Source organism: Haemaphysalis longicornis, unplaced genomic scaffold (assembly GCF_048455015.1).
Source record: "Haemaphysalis longicornis isolate Haplotype H1 unplaced genomic scaffold, Haemaphysalis longicornis Haplotype H1 scaffold_2, whole genome shotgun sequence".
Classification (NCBI taxonomy): Eukaryota; Metazoa; Arthropoda; class Arachnida; order Ixodida; family Ixodidae; genus Haemaphysalis; species Haemaphysalis longicornis.
Window position 1 is genome coordinate 280,558,407 of NW_027526295.1, and position 21,516 is coordinate 280,579,922.

General features: G+C 47.2%; 1 protein-coding gene across 3 annotated transcripts in view; it reads right to left on the reverse strand.

The window, feature by feature from the left end:
• The window catches only part of LOC144170762 (lachesin-like), a 52,127-nt gene that overhangs the window by 17,929 nt on the left and 12,682 nt on the right, over positions 1 to 21,516 (reverse strand). Inside the window, exons 2-3 of one of the 3 annotated variants that reach the window (XM_077700747.1) lie at positions 14,924 to 15,060; positions 2,236 to 2,443 (exon numbers count right to left, since the gene is read on the reverse strand). In XM_077700747.1, the coding sequence (XP_077556873.1) occupies positions 2,236 to 2,443; positions 14,924 to 14,959 (244 nt within the window). In that variant the 5' untranslated portion in view covers positions 14,960 to 15,060. Of the gene's footprint in view, positions 1 to 2,235; positions 2,444 to 14,923; positions 15,061 to 21,516 lie in introns of those variants that run through there. The other 2 variants (XM_077700748.1, XM_077700746.1) reach the window with 2 other exon arrangements.

The following is a 21,516-nucleotide window of genomic DNA, read 5'->3' on the forward strand; positions in this document are numbered from 1 at the left end:
ATAAGCGCCAAAATGGCCGCCTTTGCTGACCTGCGTGCCTCAGTGGCGGTACTCAGCTACCTCATCTACTGACGCTACGCTCAGCTTCTCTGGCGGCAAATGCTGGGCCCTGCGTAGGCTGACGCATGCGGTCGGCGTCTTGGGCGAGATCTGCTCTACTTAGTGACACTAGTCCTGCCTAGCCTTCAAAAACAGTCTTCAAATAAAATCTTTGCCAGTACCACATGATGAGAGGGTCCCGTTGTCCACAGCGCCCAATTATCTATAATGCGGTTTCGATGCTTGTTTTGTTGTTTCCTCAAACGAATACTGAGCTCTATGCTGTATGCCTGATTCGCCTGACGCATGCGCTCGGCGTCTTTGGGGCCTCGGCGTTTTTGCCCACGCAGATGAAACCGTTGGCCGTTAGAGGTAGACAGCTTTGCTGTAAAAAAAAATGAAATTCGGATAGCATGAAAGCGCATTGCCAACCAGTGGGACGTCATAATGGTAGTTAGCGCAAAGGGCGCATGATGCTTTTTTTTTGTAGCTCGTTACAAACTAGGGCTGCAGCTTTTCTTTAGAATTACATTGGTTAAACCCCAGAAATACAGCCACAAATAAGACTTGGGTTCCTTTAAAACAAAAAGAAATTCCATGTGACAACGGGAAAATGCCCTGGAAGCTGCGCGCAGCGGATAGGTCAGCAGAAGCGATTTTGGTCGGACCCCAATGCGGCGCGACAACCTTAATTACGCCGATGTGACGAAAATTACAATAGTTTTTTTGTTTTCCATTTCGTGTGGGTTTATGCCTTGCGCTCAGCCGCGACGTGGTGCTACAAAATAAGTTGAAGGTGTTTTTTCCTTCCTTTGCCAGCTCTCGCTTTTTCCTGAACAGTAAAGACCCTTGGGTTCTTGGTCCCGTGAAGTGTGTTCCGCACCCGGTGTCAGCGTCGCGCACTGCAGGGTGACAATTACAGCTTCAATGACTACTGGCAAGCAACTTCCAGTTTTTCTAGCGAAAGCTTTTTTAGTGGGACCGATGGCGTTTTGTCAAAAATTCCCCGTAGGCCACTTGGTCGGCCGAAAAGGTCTGGTGAGCTCTCTGGACACACGACGCGTGTGTGAAACCGGAATTTCATTGTGCCAAAACGGTTAATTGAAAATCGCGAAAAACGAACGGTTTTAGATAAGGTAATATACGCAACGATCATGCAGGAGGAGTACAATAGTATACTTTTATCTCATAAACCCCGTATGGGTATACATTTACCTCGTACGCAGATGCGTTTACTTAACTGAGTTATAAAACAGCGCGGGAAAGAGGACTACAGAAAGGGCACACAATCCGTGTTGCGTTTACTTAGTACATGCGTAAAAAGTCGTCGCACAAATTCACTCTTCGTTCGCGATTTGGGTCTTTGAAGGTTTGACAATCGATTAGACGCACTTTGAGCGAAGCCTGGAAGCACTTTTAGCCTTCGCGCTCTCCTGAACTTTGTTTAAGAGGGGATGGTAATTTTTTCACCAACATTGTATGCGGGCTTGTGTGTGAGTACAGCGGTACCCAATATCAGGGCTGGCGATGGCAGTGATCGATCATAGTTCTTATTTAGAAACAGCAAAAATTAGCCAGAGAAAATATGGAAGATGTAGTCACTCCTTCCTCCAGTAAATGGGGAATAGTTGGGCCACTCGAGATATAGGAATGACGCGTCATGTTCAGCGAATCCGGGTGGTCACTGGTTCATGTTCTGCATAGGGAAAGCGTTCAGCAGGGTGTGTGCAGGGAAGTCTCAGTCGTAGCCTTGAAGATATATGCAAGTAAATCTCACCGACAAAATCGAAGGATAACTTTTGGGCAGGACGGAGTGCAATGGGAAAAGGGATGACAGGTGTAACACTCAGGCACAGGAAGCGAGCATCTTGGAGGATGCAACAAACTTGTGTGGAAAACACCGCAGCAAAAAATAAGGAAAGAAGGTGGAACATCGATCTTCGTGTGATGGAAAGGACTGAAAATAGAGGAAACACAGGAGTGACTGACTGTCTGCCGAGGAAAAAAGATGAGATGGGGTCCGAGGTTGTCGTTTAGCGTGCTGAAAAAGACACAGGAGTTTATTAGGCACACAGTACTAATATAGGGCTGCGTAATAATTTATACCGGACAGGACCATGCGGCTGCGTGACATGGAGTATGAGGCAGTGACGCAAAAATGGCCGACGGACAAACTCTTCTCGCGGCGTCACTTACCGACGACGTTGAGGTAGCCGACCTGGGACTTCATGGGCGACGTGTTTATCTGGCACATGTAAGCCCCGCGGTCCCGCTCCTGCACGTCGTGGATGTGCAGCTGCCAAGTGCGGTGTCCGTTGTGGGTCACCCTGAAGCGCGAGTTGTGCGTGATCACGCTCTTGGCCAGAGTCAGCAGGGTGAACTTCTCCATGAACATCCAGGCCACCTGCGAAGCCACCACGCAGGTCAACGAAGGGAAGACAGCACAAATAACCCCTGCTTCCTTGCTTCCCTCTGTAGCGTACACTGCAGAATAATTAATTTGTGCTGTTCACTGTTGTGACATGTGTAATGAGACTTCAATCACATTACTCCTTTCCGAGGCTAAAAGCGTCGAACTGCTCAGCACGAGGACGCTGGTTCCATAAAGGCCGCTGCAGCTGTTTTTCTGATGGGGATGATGGGCGAGAACACTCGTCGTTCAAGATTTTGCTCAATTTAAAGAACCCTGAGTGGTCTAACTTATTCCGAACTCCTCCACTACTGCGCGCCTCATACCCCAAAGTATAGCTTCGGTGCATAAAGCTGCAAAAACTTCGTCATGCTTCTTGGTTGTAGCGGCCTGTTCGCAGCGCTAACCAAGGTTGAACTACTGCTAGCATGCCGGTTTCATGGACCCATGCTTCTGCGCAAAGCAGATCGTCGTGCTGACGATCATTTCGGAGCCATCATTATCCGCTTGCCGATCACTCCTGGCTTCAAAGAAGCTGCGAATGCGCGGGCGCAGCCGTCGAGCTTAGCCCAAGAGAAACGGTGAACTTCCAGACAGAGGTCACTTGGCGGCCGCAGCCGGGACTTTTCGTAGCGCTAACCAGGCAATCACCCTCCTTACAGGTTAGTAACTATAGAATACCTTTCGAAGTTACGTTTTCGTTGCTGTACTGCTACAGCCATTGCCTATTGCCTATATGCTCACCGCAAACTACAAACAACGAAGGCAGCGACACTGAACAGGAAATAAAAGTGCCGCTTGCGTCTATAACTGCGAAAATAGATAGTCTGCCTGTTTTGACGCAGGAAGTTTAGAAATAGAGGATTCACTACAATATCTCCCTGGAAAATTTACGACGCACTCACTCCTACCTTTGCAGCACCACAAACGAATGTTGCGGCATTGCCATATAATGAATTACGAGTCAACGTACCCGTAACGATTAAACAAACAAATTTTGAAATATAATATAATATTGCCCAAAAATCAAGCCACTGAAATACCTTTGGGAAGAACGCCGAGTTCACGTGCCCTATAAAGAAACACTAACATAGCATCCACCTAGACGGCATGTCGACAAGGCCTCTTAGAAAAGACTTTCAAAACCAGCTCGTTGCTCGCAGCTGCTCGGGAGAATTCCGGCAGTAAATTTCGGTCGCGGGAAAACACAAGAGCACGCAGCGTTTGCCCCGTTACACGCTATAAACTTGCTCGTTGAAGCAGAGGCTCATGCACTATACATATCCCGATATCCACTCAGAGGAGGCTGCTCGCTCGGTCCTCTCGGGATCAACAACCGTCAAACAGCGGCGGATGCCGGGTTTTTGAAAAACGATCTGCGCCAAGCGCCGAGATATATCGCCAACGGTGAGTGTACGTCACTCTCCACACTCAGTCCTGACTTTTTTCGCTTTGCTTTACAGCGAGAGGCGTAAACACGAATGCTACGGGGACGTAAGCAACGAAATTTTTGAATTTAGGACAGCTCGCGAGCAAGAGGGACAATGCTTCCGTCCTTGATTATAAAAAACGACCGCTGCCAATCCTCCTTTGATCTCCTCTTTTTTTCTTGAGTTCGTCTCTGGGCAGAGTTCTCGAGGCTCGCGCACGCCGAGTACGGGTTGCTGCTCCCAGCGAACAGGGGCCCATTATTGCACAATGTTTCGAGACGCCCGGGGCACGAATAAGGACGTCCCTCTGGGAACAAACCGAGATTTATGTTTTCTAACGTTTTTTTTTCTCTAAGGTGAGCCTCGTGGGAGCGCGCAACAGCAATAGAAAGACAGATGCGGGCTGTTAGAGCAAGTCCCGCCGTGCTTACGCTTGAGACGCGCACGAGCTTTCTGCGAGGTTCTAAGTAATTTCGGGAGCCGACCGTGGCGTTAATTGTCGGCCGTGATGCACTCGGATCGGTTTCTATGACTACGCAATGGAGTCGTTGCTTGTACTTTTGCTTCCCACTGGGTTAAAGGAAATGTAACCAAGCGCTCGCTCCGTTTAGGGCGTAGAAACTCCCTGGATGCAGACAATTTGCTTCTGGGTTGTTGACAATTTCAGGCATCTTTCAGTCTTGCTCTAGCGCCATCATTGAGGCAGAAAAAAATAAATTTTGTGATGAGTACGGGGCATGCAGCTTCAGGAAAACATATAAACGTATATAGAAAAATCAGACACACGAAGAAAGCTATAATAACGAAGTTTACTTGTGAAGAACTTGTCGCTTGGCGAGTTGTTGAATGCTTGGCATTGTTTAAGCGTTAAAAAGGACGGACACAAGAAAGGCGACAGGGTAAATGGTTGCCCCTTTTTTTGTGTGTCCGTATTTTTTTTTATCGCTTGATCAAACATGAAGTTTCGTTACACAGCGGCCAGTGGGTTGATGAGAGTAGCATACATGCAACATCTCACCTCTTCGTCTGTTTGCCTCACTTCGTTATTTTTTTTTTAAATCGGGGCTTTACAGCGTAGCACTCCTCGGCCTAACGTCCGCGAGGTCCAGGATTGTAAATCACCAAGACGCATGCTACCCGCCATGGTGGTTCAGTGGCTAAGGCGTTGCGCTGCTGAGCATGAGGTCGCGGGTTCGATTCCCGGCCGCCAAAGCCGTTTTCTGATGGAGGCGAAAAGCAAAAACGCCCGTATGTACGAGATTTTGGCGCACGTTAAACACCCCCAGGTGGTCAAGATTAATCCGGAGCCCTCCACTACGGCGCGCCTCATCGCCTGCGTTGCGTCGGCGCGTTTAACCCTACAATCAATCAATCAAGACGCATGCTCCGTCATCCTTCAAGAGATTACCGATGAACCTATACCGCTGGTCATTTAGGCGTGCTGAGAACCTAAGATCGTGTTCGGCTCCGGTTTACCTGGCCGATTTCATATCGCTCTGCTAAGCGCAAGGCCACGGCGTGTGACCTCTTTTCAATGACACCAAACTACTGCAGTGGCACCAGCTCGCTTACTCCAACCCATTGGCGCTTTACCCCGTCGGCATTGAGTTGCTCGAGCTTTTACCGGCATCTACGCTTCGCAACAAGTGGGTAGCTGTCGCCCCAATAAACGCCACCCGTTATGCCACCACGAGGGTGCTTCTCACCACCTATGCTACTGACGTCCCGAAGAAATCGGGCGTGGAGATAGTATGGGGTGGGATGCAGTGAGCAAGCACTGATAAGTCATTACAAGCACGGTACCACATGTCTTATGTGGAAAAAAATTAACGAACCCTTTCCTTTCGGGAAAAACGGGTGCACGCGAAGCTTCACCTCAGTGAAAACAACACCAAGAAAAAAATGACCGCGAATCTGCTCCTTTCGTTGTAAATGTCACCGAAAGACGATAGTCGACTGGCGACCCTGGCAAGTAAATGCATCCCTTCTCTTTCCTGCTCACCTCTCATGCTGTTCCTTTCCCGTCTCGTTCCTCCCAAGATAACACGCTAGATGTTTGCTCAAGTAAATTGCAATTTACCGCGTTCCACTGCTCCAAGTCGGGTGTCTCGATGTCAGCGCTGCCGGAAGGCGGAGAGGCGCGTGAATTGAGGCACCCTACTACATCATTTATAGAATCGCGATACCCTACTGCACGAGAGTTCCAAGCGGAACGTGGATTCCATCTAGTGGAACCTTCCGTGGCTATTGCCGCTTGATTTGTTAAATGCCGCCAGGAGGTAGCGCTGGCCACAGCAGGCGACGGTTTTCTGCCGTTGATATAGTATTTCATTTGCTATCGCAAAAACCAAGCATTCATGAATTTTTTAATAAAGGAACACTGCAACCATCACTTATGTATTAATTTTCTGCCTGATATTTCGTAATGTCTTGTTATTGTTCAACAATGTTGACAAGTATGAACACTGACACCGGACTTAGACGTTTAGATTTGACTGTGAGTAAATAAGACAATTGCGCAAATTTTATTTCAGTTTGGCCTTGTGGCTGAATCGAGTCACAGACAGACAGACAGACAGACAGACAGGCAGGCAGACCGAAATTTCTGCGTTTAAGTAGCCCAAGAAAGACTATCTTCTTTAAAAACGACAAAAAATGAAATGAAATGAGCGCTAAACGGAAATTAAAACACTTCTGCCAAAACCAAAACGCAATGACCGAAATCAAAACGCAAAACCATCGATCAACCAACGCTAAACCCTTTCTTTTCGTTAAGATTTACCCCAACCAAATGGCTGGTATACGTAATTGTATATAGATTTTTTTTTTGGGGGGGGGGGGGGAGGGGGGGTTATTATCGGGAACGTGTAGTTCTTCAATGACTTCCCGCTCTTCCACCGAGCGAACCACCCGTGCCACGCTAGAAGGTGGACTGCCCGTCTAGAGCGAACGACCGCACCTGCGATGTGCTGTGACGCGAGTGACGACGCAGATTGGCTCCCATTGCGGCATGATATAGCCAGATACTTGCACGCGCTCACGCCCGCCCACTCCAACTGCGAACGGAGAGCGAACACTGCACCCGAAGAGCGTGTGGATAAAGTTGGCTTTGCTGCAAGGCGTTTAGGCGTACGCCACCACCGACGGCGCAAGTCAGACAATGGAAGTTTAGCTTGAAAAGAAAGTCTACAGCCTGTAGGTACTCACGGCGATGACTTATGACTTATCGGGCACAAGCATGGTGTCCTACTAAACACATTGAAATAAAATTCAGGTCAGCCCAAAGCATCACGAGAAAAAATTAGCAGTGGCTTAGCTCGGCTATGCCAGCATATACGTAGCGTGAGTAAGGTTCAGCTGGTTATTATTAGCTTTCCAGGTTGTTTAGGACTAGCTTGATTACCCTGCATACTGCTGCTTAAGTGACGCACACACGGTATACGCATTATGTGACACATGTATATTTATCAAGTGGCTCCGCCGCAGCATCACCAATCGCCCCAGAGCTAAGCTGGTTTCACAGGCGCACGCCGGTGTTGCTGACACCCGGCCACTCCTCGCATGATCATCAAGTGGACCGGGCCGCCACGTGCGGAACAGAGGTCGGCGAAGACGCTGAGCGCGTGGGGTGTGTGAGAGACGCCGGGCAGCGAGCAACGTTCTGTGGCCGTGTGACGTCACTGCTCCTCGCGCATGCGCAGCACGGCTCTCCAGGAGCCACGCGAAACTACTCAAGCTCGGTTAGTGTAGCTCACACTACAAAAGGGATGATCAGATTAACACTTAGGGACAAGAAGCTGGGGAAATGGATTTCCGGATAAGCTGGGCTGGGGGGCAGTATGAGTCAAATTAATTGAAATAAGTGTAGTTGACATAACATGCGGGAACATAAATATCGTGACCTTGATGCTGGCACACACACGCGCGCGCGCACGGACGCACAAGGTAAAGGAAATTAGAAAGATACAGGTAGAGAAAGTGAGGTGGAAAGAATTATCGACAGTAAAGAGATAAACTTGAAAGCTCTTGCTATCAATGAGTTCTGCTTCTTGGGATGCAATTACTGGGGAGATAAAACATAACTTAGACGCTTCCTGTGCCGAGTAGAAGTAAAAAAGAAGGACGGGCGTCATACCCAGAATTTTATACCTGCAAAATACAAGCCCACTTCCTATTACAACTTGTTTTAAGCCGTGACAGCGGCACGCACTGAGCTTTTGTCATTTTCGTAAAATTCTCCACCCTTACTTTCAGCCAATAGTGCCGCAAAAAATGGGAGCATGAAGAGCGTGCAAAAGAGAAGGACAACTGGCCGCTTCCATAGAAACAAATAATGTTGCCTATTTTTCCGCGCGGAGGTGCGGGGTCACTTTTCATTGCAAATCGGCGCAGACCTCGAAAGCAGCGCCAAAGTACCGAGGACTGTATACACACCACTGCGTGCCTGAGCGTCGCTGCACACGGCACCGTCCGCTCGAAGCGCTTTTCGTGCTGAATTCATCGTTTACGCGGCAATTATTCTGGCGCTGAGTGGCGCAGAGATTGGTGCGTCGCGTGCCTCGAGTCACGCTCGCTCGGGCGGGCGGCACGCAGGAAGCCCCGAGACGTGCGTCTGACTGTAGCGAATGGTCAGCACTGAAACCGACCGACCAGGTACGCCGACAGGACCTGCTGCCGGCGCATTCAAATCTTCCCGCCTTCCCAAATGGAGCTTTCGTTTGCTTTTACTTACTCCTCCATTCTCACTACCAGCGCAGCGAACGTGCGTGCCTGGCAAGCCATACTGTATACGCACACAGATTGACTCGTCGTTGTCGGTCCACTTAGGTTACTGTGTGTTAGTAGGAAAGTCCAGGTCGAGTTGTCTGCTGTCCGTACCCGGTAAAAGCTCCCGCACTCCGCCGACGAAGCGGTAATGCGCGGTGCGTGCGTGCGTGTGCGTGGGTTTTGCATATCTGCTGCTCGCTAGCAGACGACGCTCTTTCCGAACCCCCTTTCGTTTCCTCCTTCTCTGCTCTCTGTCCTAAAGCTTTCGTGTGCATCCGTCCATGGGTAGAGCAAAATGTTTTGGCCGGCCGCCACTCACGTATATAGCGGGCCCACTTCATGTAGCGAACGGCGGTGCATTTGTCCTCGTCAATACGATCCGTCCCCGATTCGTACGCAGCTCGCGATTTATGGGTCCTTTCCGCATAAAGATGCGTGCCAGAGGTACGGAAAAGAGTATTATACCATCCATCACTGCCGCTTTTTCCACTGATGTCAGTTATGAGAAAGGAATTTTCCATTTCGTTGCAACCATTTCGTGGCTAAATATTTTTCGCTCCCTTGACGAACGTCACTCGTAAATACGCTGACTTTTTTTTTTTTTTGCGTGGCTTCACGAATTCCTTGTCAGCGGCATTCAGACTCCACTTTGGCGTTCGCGCCGCCTTTACACCATGCCCTTGCGGGGCGTGTGAAAGCTAAACTCCCCCCCCCCCCCCCCCCCTTTCTGAAAGAAAATGTTTTGGGCTCTCGTATTCAGTTATACACCAATGCGTTTCACAGGACAGGCAATTTGCGCAGCTCTTAGTGAGTAACATTTTACGTGTACACGACCGTGGTCGGAGGCGGCCGCTGTGGGCTTGTGCGCACGTGGGTGGGAGTGGGTGCGTATGTGCGTGGGCATGCGTGTGAAGTGCCCGTGTGTGTGTGTTTACGAGACCGCGATTTTCTTGGACTACACGGGACATTCAGGCGTCCCCATATAAAAGTTCACGAAATGCGGTGTCTGTTTTAAGTTCACGTTAAATGGATCGTACAAACAAAATACAATTATTGGAAGGATTAAAAGGTTATATTAACAATCATGACCATTTCAGCACAAAATTTAAACCATTAGGCTAGATAATGAATAAAACGGGTGAAAAGGTAGCACCGTACCAGCCACCTTCTTACTCTGTCCTCGCGATGTCCCGGAGCCTAATTGGTATTATTGGTGGCCAACAAAAGCTACCGCCAATAAACAAGATCGAACTTTTGTAGTGGACCTCGGGTTCCGTTCAATCACACCGCTTCAATCTAAGAATGGAGCTAACCTACATATTACTGCTTTTTGTACGCCACCAATGACGTCTTTCTCGGCGTTGTGTAGTGGGAAATTTGAAAGGTTCTAGTTGCATGTTAATTTTTTTTTGTTTGAACAACATCTTTTTGCCCTAAAATAAAGTTCAGCGAGTTGCGAAGTCATGCTTTTAAATTCAAAATTTCAGCATATAACGCGCCGAATCTACATTTGCGCTATGAGTAGCGGGGTAGTGGAGGGCTCCGGATTAATTTTGACTCCCTGCCCTGGGTATCTTTAACATGCGCCGAAATCTTTACACCGGTGTTTTTCTCTTTCGCCTCCATCTGAAAAGCGACCATCGCGGCAGGGATCCAACCCGCATCCTTGGGCTCAGCAGCACAACGCCATAGCCACTGAGCCACTGCGGCTGGTAAATAAACTAAAACGAGGTTCTATGCACTGTTCATGGTCTCTTTAAAAAAATATCGCCATGCAAGTCCCCTAAATGTCTCTTTTTATTCAGTTCTCGAACTTACCATAAATAACAAGGAAGTGCAACTTGGGCAGTCACTTGTCTACCTCAGATTTTTGTAGAACTCCACGTTATTTATCAAACTTTACGTATCAAACTGGAGAAAGTCAAAGCGAGGGGTTGCTGTTCAAAGCGTTGCTGTTACACAGGGGCCAATCTTGACAGAATGCCTCAGCGTGAAATTTATTTACGAGAACTTGCCTTTATTCGTGCGATCACTTGTTAATGGCGACTGGTGCAGCTGGCGTCTGACTGTGAGTTGCCAAGGCGCCAAACGGAATTGCTGTAGATTAAGCGCCAGTCTCTATCACATTACCTGCACGCATGCAAACTTCCTGTCGCTGACAAACTCCCACTTCTTTCGCTGATAAACGGCTCAAGCGTCGCTCTTCAGCTGCACGTCGCGCGGCTTATGCTGATCAGTTCTTTCTGTGTACGCGTGTTTTAGCGCAAAAGCTTCGTATTGTCTTCTCACACAAGCCGATCCAGACGCGCCAAATCAGACACCACGCAGCTGTCTCGGTCAAATTGGGGCTGCTTTTACTTAAATAACAGCTGAACGGGATATGAGCGTCAAGTCACTTTTGTTGTAACGCCTCCACGCCTGTGAGAGCTTTCTACTGCACAACACGCAGGCCTGGCTCAATTCCTACGCTGACACATTGGTGTTTTTCACCTGGCACATGTGTAGGTTTATTTCCAGCAGGTTTCTTTGAAGTCGCTTTTCCGGTGTCGTTTTTGTGGCGCAATTTTAACTCACGAGGACTGTAAAGAAGCACGCCTGCAGCAAAAGTGTTCATGCGTAGGTGGTATTTATAGGCTCCCCGATGGCCGGAGTCCCAGGATCGATTAGCATAATCGCACACGCCAATATCTTTAAACGTAGGTGAAACCTGTCGAACACTTCTGGTGAAACATAAGTACCTGACGAAGGGGAGTGGAAGTATGTTAATTATAAATGCACATCGCATTGGTTTAATGAGAGACCAGGAATAATAAAGCGAGCCACTGAAGCTGGGCTTTTCAAACGACGCGCAGTGAGAGGCCATGAAACCCAGCTGGTCACGCCAATCACCAAACATAAAAGAGATATTTTCAGCAAGCATATGTTTCGCAGCCTGTGCGAAACCATGGGAGAAGTTATGTATCCTACGATATTCGTTCTTCCCAAACAAACAACAAACAAACAAGCCGTTTGAATTGACGCGGAAAAGAAAGGACAGGTCAACAGTTAAAGTGGCATGTTAAAACCAACCTTAACTCTGCCATGATGCACTGTTGACCTCCACGCCCCCTGTGGGTACCATGGCAGTGGTCAATGTTCCTCCATTCTTCCGCACCCACAAAAAGATTTCAGGGAAGCTTGCACTCACGCGCAAGACTTGAATGACGAAGCTGCTGTAGGTGAGCATTGCTGGACACATAGTTACGTTTCAGTATCGTTTTTTATTTCCATAGTTACGGGGCTTGTAATCGTCGTCGTATGCATCGAAGAGGAGGTCGTCGTCTTCTTCGCGGAGAGCGGTGGATGCAAAGCTATCCTCAGAATTGTAGATTTCCACCAGATAAACTGGTGAAGCTTGCCCTAAGTTCCCCAAGGCTTGAACCATAGCGAAGCTGCCGGATTTCTTTATACGTGAGCACTGAAGGACACATCACCACGCATTTGCACAAGTTTGAAATTGTTTATTTACATGTTCCGTCGTTGCATTGCACTGTGCTAGCAGTATTCATCGTCATATGTATCAATATCGTCCGCTTACTTATGCCAAGCATGACACGTGCGGCAGCGCTTGACGACAGTGCTGGGGTTCTTAAAGACGATAGTCTTCCTTGGGCTACTTGAACGATAAAATTTTGGCCTGCCTGTCTGTACGTCTGTCTGTCTGTCATTCGATTCAGCCAGCCGGCCAAACTGAGCACATGCTCCGAAATAGTCGTATATACTCACTGCCAAATCTGAACGTCTATGTCCGGTTTTAATGTTCATACTTGTCAACACTGTTGAACACAAACAAGACATTACGCAAATATAAGGCAGAAAATCAATACATGAGTAGTATTTGCGATAGCAAATAAAATAGTACATCAACTGCCGAAAACTGTTGCCTGCTGTTGTTTGCGCTACCTGTCGGAATTCCAAAACAAATGCAGAGCATTTCCGGGGGCGCACGACGTTAAGTAGTTTGCGTTACGTTAATGTTGTTGCACTGGTGGCAACTGCTGACGAGAGAGCGCTCGTCAGCAGTAATTTGAATGAGTCAACGATATAAGGCGCGTTCGTAGCGTCCCATTCTGTGTCGGCTTTGTGGCGCAGTGGGTAGAGCACCATGTACATTGCGTTCCGCCCGCAGGGTCGAGGGATCGAAACCTGGCGCCGGATAGTATTTTCTTTTATATAGTGTACGGGGAGGGGTGCGGACAACGACGGTGCGGACTACGACGGGACAACGCGGGTGACATCGTGAGTTACTGAAATGCTCTGCATTTAAAATCAAACGGTGACAGCCGCGAAAGGTTCCACTAGACCTACCGCGTTCCGCTTGGAACGCTCATGGAGTAGGGCAACGTGGTTCCATAAACGTTGTAGTCGGGTGCCTCGATTCACGCTCGTCTCCGCCGTAGGGCAGCACTGGGATTGAGGCACCCGACTTGGATCAGGGGAACGCGGTAAATTTAAATTGACTTGAGAAAACCTCTAGCGTGTTATCTTAGAAGGAGCGAGGCGGGAGGGGAACAGCATGAGAGGTGAGCGGGAAAGAGAAGGGAGGCATTTATTGCCACGGGTGCCAGTCGACTATCGTCTTGCGTCGACCTTTGCAGCCAAAGGAGCAGATACGTGGCCAATTTTTTTTCTTGTATTTTTTTTAAAGCCGCTGTGAGAGCAGCCGGGGACTCGGCGGTCGGCGCGAGGTACGGCTCACGAGCGCTCCGCATTTTTTTTTTTTTTTTGCATTTTACCCTCAAACACCGGACTTACGGCTTGTACAACAGCTCCGCTGTTAAAGGGCGTAGTTTTCGGATTAGCTATTTGATACCTGAGCCTTCAAGTACTTGCGAAACGCACCTACACTAAGGGGTTCCCTGAAACATGTTTAATGCACTTGAACCAGTAGTCGTATATCGTTAATGAACTCATCCAACCAGTAGATCACGCGAGCACAAATATCTGGGGGACATGACTAGCAGCAACTGAATCACAAACTGGCTTAAGCGACTGTTTGCCCATCCGTGCGTTGATTTTAAGCTTAGATAGAATCAAATCAAATAAAATAAAACGTTCCTTTCTCAAACCAAATGTAAAAACGCAAAGCTTGATGGTAAACACGCCATACATAACGAGAACTGAGGCTGAGCTCCATCCAACTCACCTTATAAATACGTCTATGTTAAGTGTTAATTTTATTTATGCAACTTGCGCTCTTTTTAACAGCTGAGCTGCTTAGGCCGACGCGAATTCATCCGGCGGGGGGCAGAAATCCCCGAGCGCGCCTGAGCGCGTGCCTCGCGGGGACCACCCGGCGTCGTCCAGGGTTGCGTGTGGGCTTACGCCCCATGAGGAGCTCCCGCCTTTGTCCGCCGCGCCGAAGACGATGACGACGAATCTGTAAAGCCACCTTTTCACAATCCACCTTTGGAGACGTCCACCAGACCACCTGATGAAGAACTGGAGGTCTACCAAGGGGAGGACGCGCTACAAAAGGATTGGCCCTACGCGGCTGTGCCGTCGGGAGACGATGACGCTGGGGAGGACGACGATTACTACTGAATAAAACCGTGTACTTAACTTTTAAAATTTAAACGCTCGCGAGCGCGTGCCCGAATAACCGCCTGCTCTTCGGCTGAACGAATCCCTCGTGGCCTACCCATACAACAGCGAACGTGAATTCAAGTCATCATCATCAGAGCTCCTTAAAATGGCCTTTACTCTGTGGCGCTTAGCATATACACATCGCACGTTCAAGTCAATTATTTCGAGCATAGCTTGAAAACATACTAACCAAAGGCTTAAACAAGAGCTTCTTACCTCTGGTTGGCGCATTTTCATTAATTTGCGTTCATCTAAGTTTTTATCCGATCAGAGATGTTAACATTCAAATTCCGAACTCACATGCACTTCATTCTACGAATACGCAGCCTGAACAGTTTTTCTTCAGTTGTACGTACGGGCGCGCTCATGCATCCCCATAGCATACTCAGTGACATAGGTTGGCGAGCACGTGGCGACGAGTACGATTCGGAGTGGTCTTTTTATGGTAAATGCAGCTAGTGAAGACGCCGGTGTATACAAGACAATGGCGTACGCTAATGAACCCTGGCTGTTTCGTATTATTCGATATCCCACCACTACAGCGCACCTGATAAGCCAAGCGTCTCTCCCCCTTGTTAAGCGTCCCCTTCGAAGACAGAGTAAGGAAAACAACGTTCGCTTACTGTACGCATGCATTGACCAGTCCGCTCACCCTGTAGTTGTTCAGATGGTCGACGACACACGACATGGTAACTTTCCTACCAACAGGTACCGTGTGGTTCACGATGGGCTCCGCGAACTCCGGCTCTTGGTGGGACGCCACGATGGGCTCGGCTCGCGTGAGCTTCACTAGAACAAATGAATCCAACAGACAGACGGTTCTGCGTGCGCTTACACTTGCGAGCATCGAGAAGGAAAGAAAACGCACGTTGTAGAAAGCAATAGATGTGCTTTATTTTAACGGTGATCGTGTAATAAGCTGGTGCGGCTCATTCGAGGTGTTAGCATCCTATTAAAGTTTCATGCGTCTACTAACAAGTTGAGTTCCGAATGCCGAACGCGCCGCATTGAAGGTAGTCAAATGAACCAAAATTCTGTCATGGCGGGCTTCCAACACTATTTTATTTAGGGTAAGCTTCACAGAAGCCTGTGCAACCATCGGTATGGTCGCTTGACGTCGCTGGTATATTTCGGCGCTTCGTTTTCTTGTTGTATTCTAGATTTGTCAACTACAATTTTGTGGTGTTCTTGTGACATGGCTGTAATGGTTTACATGTGAAGTGGGGCGCATTCCAGGCCGTTCGAAATTGCCCATATATTGTTACTCGGCCCTTAAAATTATCACCCGCCAACAGTTAAATTTTATGCTGCGGTTCTTGACAGCAAGCAAGTATTTAAGGTAGGTCTCTCTGATAAGATTAAATACATCAATTATTTTTGAGAAAGCAGTGTTTTGCTGTAGACACGTTAATGTTGTATCCTTCCAATGATGTATAAGCTGAGTGTTATCTGGGCTAAGTCTATCAAAATATTCCTTATTGGAAAACTTTTCGGGCGGCAGTGTTAGATTTGAGGCCTGGAGACCCGGCAGCCCAATCACTGGCCTTCACCGTCATTAGCGAACATCTTAAATTTCACAGTCGTAATTCTGATTTTTTTAGTAACCTTCCCTTTCGCGACGTGCAGGATAGCAAACTAGGTTGTACCCACGTAGTAGCATGTAATCGCAGCGGTGTTTTGGACAGCGCTTTATAAACAGGAATTTACTTGGCTTTCATTGATTATCCTATGGCCGGCGCAGCCACACTTTCCCTCGTTTTGTATCCGCATATGCCACACTGCCGCTTTTGCGCGGCTGCTTATCGAATAGGAACGACGTACGCGAGCATCACTAGCGAATGGCAAGGAAGGAAAGAAAGCAGGCACGAACGCTGTAGACACAGCTGGCCGTGCAGGAGTTTGCAGGAGGTAGCTAGTTGGCGATAGGCCGGTCGAGCGATACAGATATGGTCGTTCACAGTGGCCCTTAGGAGTCACTTGTCATGGTGAGCCTTATCAGCAGTAAATGTAGCGTTCTTAAAAAGGTTACAAGGTGAAAAAAATGTTTTAGTACTGTACTCACAGATGCAATGTGTGCCTGGTATGAATAGGAGTCGTCGAGTAACAAATAAAATGAGATGCACCGCTAAAACGTGTCTACGAGCCAGTGGCTCACTGAGTTACATGGCCTTCTTATCAACCCAGTGTTGGTAGTTGCCGACCCATGCATCGAGACGATTACGGGCGAGTCTGCTTAATTAAAGATTCAGAAGCGCCTAGGCAGGAGTGCACTAATGATTTTTCGTGCAGAACAACCGGGCGCCATTCAGGTTTCGCGGTATCTGGCGTGTCGATCGCAGTCGCTGTGCCTTCAACGGATAAGGCGTGTGGGAGCGTAAATGGGCCCCGCTAATGAAGCGAGCGATAGCTTGAACGAGCGCGGCTGTATCCGGAAGCATGCGCTGCTCATGTTCCGCACAATGCGATCGCTCCTCGTCCTCGAAAACTACGTTTTCGCAATCGATTCGAGCTGCCCCTGAAGCCCACCTGAGGCTGTTTTCGGAGATGAACCGGAAGAAAGCGCAGTGCTTCGCAGAGCGCTGATTCCTTCGTTTTGAATTATGTTGGGCTCAAAAATAACAATAACAATAAACATATCGAAATGCGAAACAGGCCTGTTCGATTCCGAAGCTCTTGTCTTGTTCTCTTTTGATCAAAACGTGGCACTTGCAACTATTTTTAAGCGCCCCCTTCAAGGCTTCATCTTCGCCCCTTGATGATGATCCCACTTCGGCACAGCGCATCTAGTGCCCGCTTTATGGCGAATGCATCACATGCCTCGTAACAATAGTCTATTGTAATACTAGTGTAAATGGTGACTGTTGGTCGAAGGAAATGAAAAAGGTAACACAAAAATATAAACCCAAAGGCGAAAATACCATTTAAATGATGTAACGAAATGGAAAATGCCTGTCTTATACGTGGCCTGTGCACGGCAAATCCTCCTAATCATCACCATCATCATATACCTCATCATCATCAGCCTGGTTTTGTCCAGTAAAGGGCGAATGATTCTCCCGAAGATCTACAGCCGCGCCCATCGAGTGCTAGCTGAGGCAGACAAATGCAGATATAGAAAGCAAATAAAAGGCCAAAACAAGAAATGCCAAAAAGCACCAAACGTCTAACGCCTGTAACTATACGAAATACATAATCGGTGAAGTTACACATTCAATAATTCTAGCAGTGTAAATAAAGTTTATTGTTCACAGGAAAGAAGTATTCCTAAATGGGAGTACTTCTACAGCATTTCTACAGCTTTTACAATTTCTCTTAATTCTCTTGATTTCTATGGATTTTTGTTCCTTAGCTCGTCGCTGCCCTTCCGCTTCTCAGGCCTGATATTCCGGATCCTGACGAGCCTGTTCGTTTAGTTCAGCACCCCCAGCTGATTCCGCCAGGCTTTCCTGGATACGACGCCTCTGTTAAAGGTTCACCGACGATAAAGCGGCGTCTTTATCAATCTCGTCAAAAGGCATCGTTTTTCATATATACGGTTTGAATTCCTGCGTATGCGCTTAGGAGACAAGCTTTGATGATGCTACATTGTAAGTGATTAACTAAACATTTGGCTCCAAGCAATGGTGTGTGCATAAATTCCGGTACTTGTTTCTGCAAGTTGGCGAAAATTAGGAAAATGAGGAATCCTTCAAATATAGGGAGGTGTGCACGTCGAAGGTGCACCTGGGCTACGAGGCGCGCCGTAGTGGAGGGTGACATAACTTGCGGCTCGTTTAGGCACATGGGCGTTTTTGTTTTTCGTCGCCGTCAAAAAAGGCTGCCACTGCCGGGATCGATCCCGCGTCTTCGGGCCCATCCGCACAACACCTTAGCCACTGAGCCACTGCGGCAGGCTCTGCGACTTCGCAAGCCAGTATGTCGGCTGCTTACATACACGCCTCCTTCTTACAGAAAAGCACCCTTTACAGGCGGTATGCGCAAATTTTGTAGTTTAAGAACTCCACGGTGAATGACGGCGAATTGCCAATAACAGCTTCGTCCTCAAAAGTGTAAGCAAACTCGTCGCCTGCCAAGTGGCACTGAAGTAAATTCACCATTTCTCTTTATTTTTGGCCCCAGTTCAAGCTGCAGCTCGAGCAATCACCCGTTTTCTTATTCAGAGGAAATTTGGTGCCTACGTGTATTCGTAAAGGTCAGAGGAAGAATGACTGTATAAGTTCCCATGGCAGCAGCCTTATCAACTAACGCAATGACATCGTAATGGCCTAAACTGTGCCTTGATGCTATCCCAGTTTTCTATATGCATATTTTCACCTAGTTTATCGTTAAAATGTACAATCTGTCGATCGAAGCTCAGTTTGCATAGTTTAAAGCAGATCGCAATCAGCTAAATTCCGAACACACACTCAACGTTGCCGAATCAGCGAGTCGCATCCTCAGAGGAAAATACGTGTCTGAAACGCTCTATTCATAGAAAGAACACGGAACAAAACGAAACAAAACAAAACAAAATAAAACAAGAATCGTGTATACTGTTGAGGAAAACTCGGAGGATGGCCTGCAGACTCCCGAATTTAAGGTAACACAGTAATTAACAATGTTTATCACTTACTTCGGTGCACCTTTACACAATCCCTAAGGCACTTATTTTACGCCTAGAAACGCGAGCGGAAATTGAAACAAGGCCAGCATCTAGCTTGTGCATCTGCCCTTCATCGGCGTACGTGTGCCATCTGATCAGCGGATCAAGGAGGGTGGCTTTGTGGCCGCCACCTTTTCACCTGCAGGCAGGATGTGCACGACAGAGTGTGAAATGTTTCACGCGTGTACGGGCGTCTCCTTGCTTTCCTAAATTTAAGCGAGACTGTCCCATAAGCCAAAGAAAAACGTTCCTTCTATCTAGGTGGAGTGTGGTCAGTGAACCGAGTATTAGTTGCTGTTTTCACAAGAATTTAAACTAGCGGTAGGGGACACGAGGGAGACTTGAATTGCTGCCTCCTTCTTTCGCTGTGCACCAACCGCGTTATTTTTATTGGTCCCTTTGTGCGCTAATTATTTCACTCGCCATGCCAGAATTCGCATGAAAACGCTATTTAATAGATACTCTGGAGCTTGGTAATTATTATGTTGCTCGCAACTGATTATCTTTTTCTCTAAACGCTAGAGAATCTCAGTGCACTTTATTAGGAACATTTTGGTAGGCTTCAAAAGATGTGGTGATGAGGATATTTGGGGGTGTATGAAAGAGGAGAAAGAGACAACGAATGAGTACCCAGGAGGTGTTCGTACTTCATTACTTTGTATTGTGTTAACGTGCATTGAATAGTGCTCAGGCCAACTAAACACGCAGTATTGAGGTATCCAGAGTTCCTCAAATAAAAAAAAAGACTGGTTATTACTCAGTAAGCACGAAATTACTCATTAAGCCATACAATGAATTCACAAATAACTAATGAGTACTTGTTACCTTAATTATAGTGTACGGATCTAAACAATTCGTTCTAACTACGGTAGTTATGACTGAATAGCTGCTCAATAGGTGCTAAAATCGTAATTGCCAATGTTAAGTTCTAACTATGACGAATTCGCTTTTACCAATAAAGTATTCCAATGACCGACCTTAAAACGCAGCACTGTACCATTCAGATTTTCTCGGTTTCATCAATGCTACATTGCGGAACAATGACCTAGTACAGCTCTAGCTGCCAAATAAAAAAGTTTTCTCTCTCTTCGTCATCGTGGGCTACCCAGTTAGTAAACGAATTTGGCGACCAATTTAATATTTTTCTAGAATCACGAAACGGTCACAGCTGAGAGGCGATTCTACTTTTTAATTTTTCGTGGAGGAGAACCGGAGGCAGGTGGTCCACACGGGAGACAGCTGATTTTCTCATTTGTTCATAGATCAAATTCTCCGGATTCAACAGTGTACCTCCAACTCCAACATAATTCGCTCACAATGCTGTAATACTTCCGACCATGGAGAAAAAAGGCGGCGTTTTTGATGATACCATAATACTAAAAGGACTGAACATAGGCAGTGCCAGCAAGCATATCTATAGAAGGAGGTTGTTTGTCCCTGCGTTCTACGAAGTTATTACCAGCGCAGATGAACACATTCCGAAATTGCTCTATACTTAGATGTCAGGTAGGTTCGGTACTGGTAAAATGTTACGCAGGACAGCTGTTCGCCAGTAAATGCTTTCCAATCGCATTAGTTTCTGAACGATCTTGACGCTCAATTTTGTGAAAGGTATAATATAAAGAAATGAAAGTAAGGTATACCAAGGCAGGAATTGCCTTGACGCTGGTTAACCCACCTAGTGTCCTCTTTTTTTAACTTTAGCTATACTTGCTTTATGTCTTCAACATGGCATTCTAATACTCATTAATATTTACTCTGCTGGTATATAATACTCTTATTTTTGCAGCGAAGTTGTATATTCCTGGGTTTTCTGGTATAGCGTACGTCAACGGAAGTAACGTCGACAAAGAAACGCATGCCCTCGCTCCAGAGATAGCGTAAAATGCTCTCAATACAATGTGGACACCTTGAAAAAATATTATACTTGAACAGGCAACTAAGACGTCTCTATCAGGCTAACCAGTTTTATTTACCTGTCATAATTGGTTAATTTAGAGTGAAGTTGTAAACATGAGAAAATTCCCGTCTGCTGCCAATACACAGTCGTGTATGGAGGGAGTATGGTTACAAAAACCGGCTGTGACTTTTGTTTTATCGGCACTATTCTGAAACTAATTATATTAGGACTAGTCGTTAGCACGACTCTATCTTCACGCCGAGTTTCGTTTACCTTTTCCAATTAGGTATTACACAGTGAAGTTGTAGATCTTGTGGAATTCCCGTATGTTGCCAATACATGGAGTTCTACGGGAGCGAAACGGACACCCCCATGTTTGTCCGCTAGAATAAAATTCTTGTCCTTCCAAGTTTCACTCAAACAATCAGCTAGGAAGCGTACTCAGTCATAAATTACAAGAAAACGTGCTTTGTTTCGTGCATTCCTTGGACTACGCCCAGCTTCGTTTGTCATCCTCCCAAACAGAGTGGAAGGCCACTCAATTTTCGTTTACCCCGATGATGAGGCGATTGCGTCATTAGGTATGCGCCCTCTACCGTGGAACAACAACAACGAGTCTCTCTGCTTAGCGGTTTTCTGGCCAATTTTTGCACAGCAAACATGCGCAAATGGAGCCAATTCTCAACAATCTTACAAGCTGGAA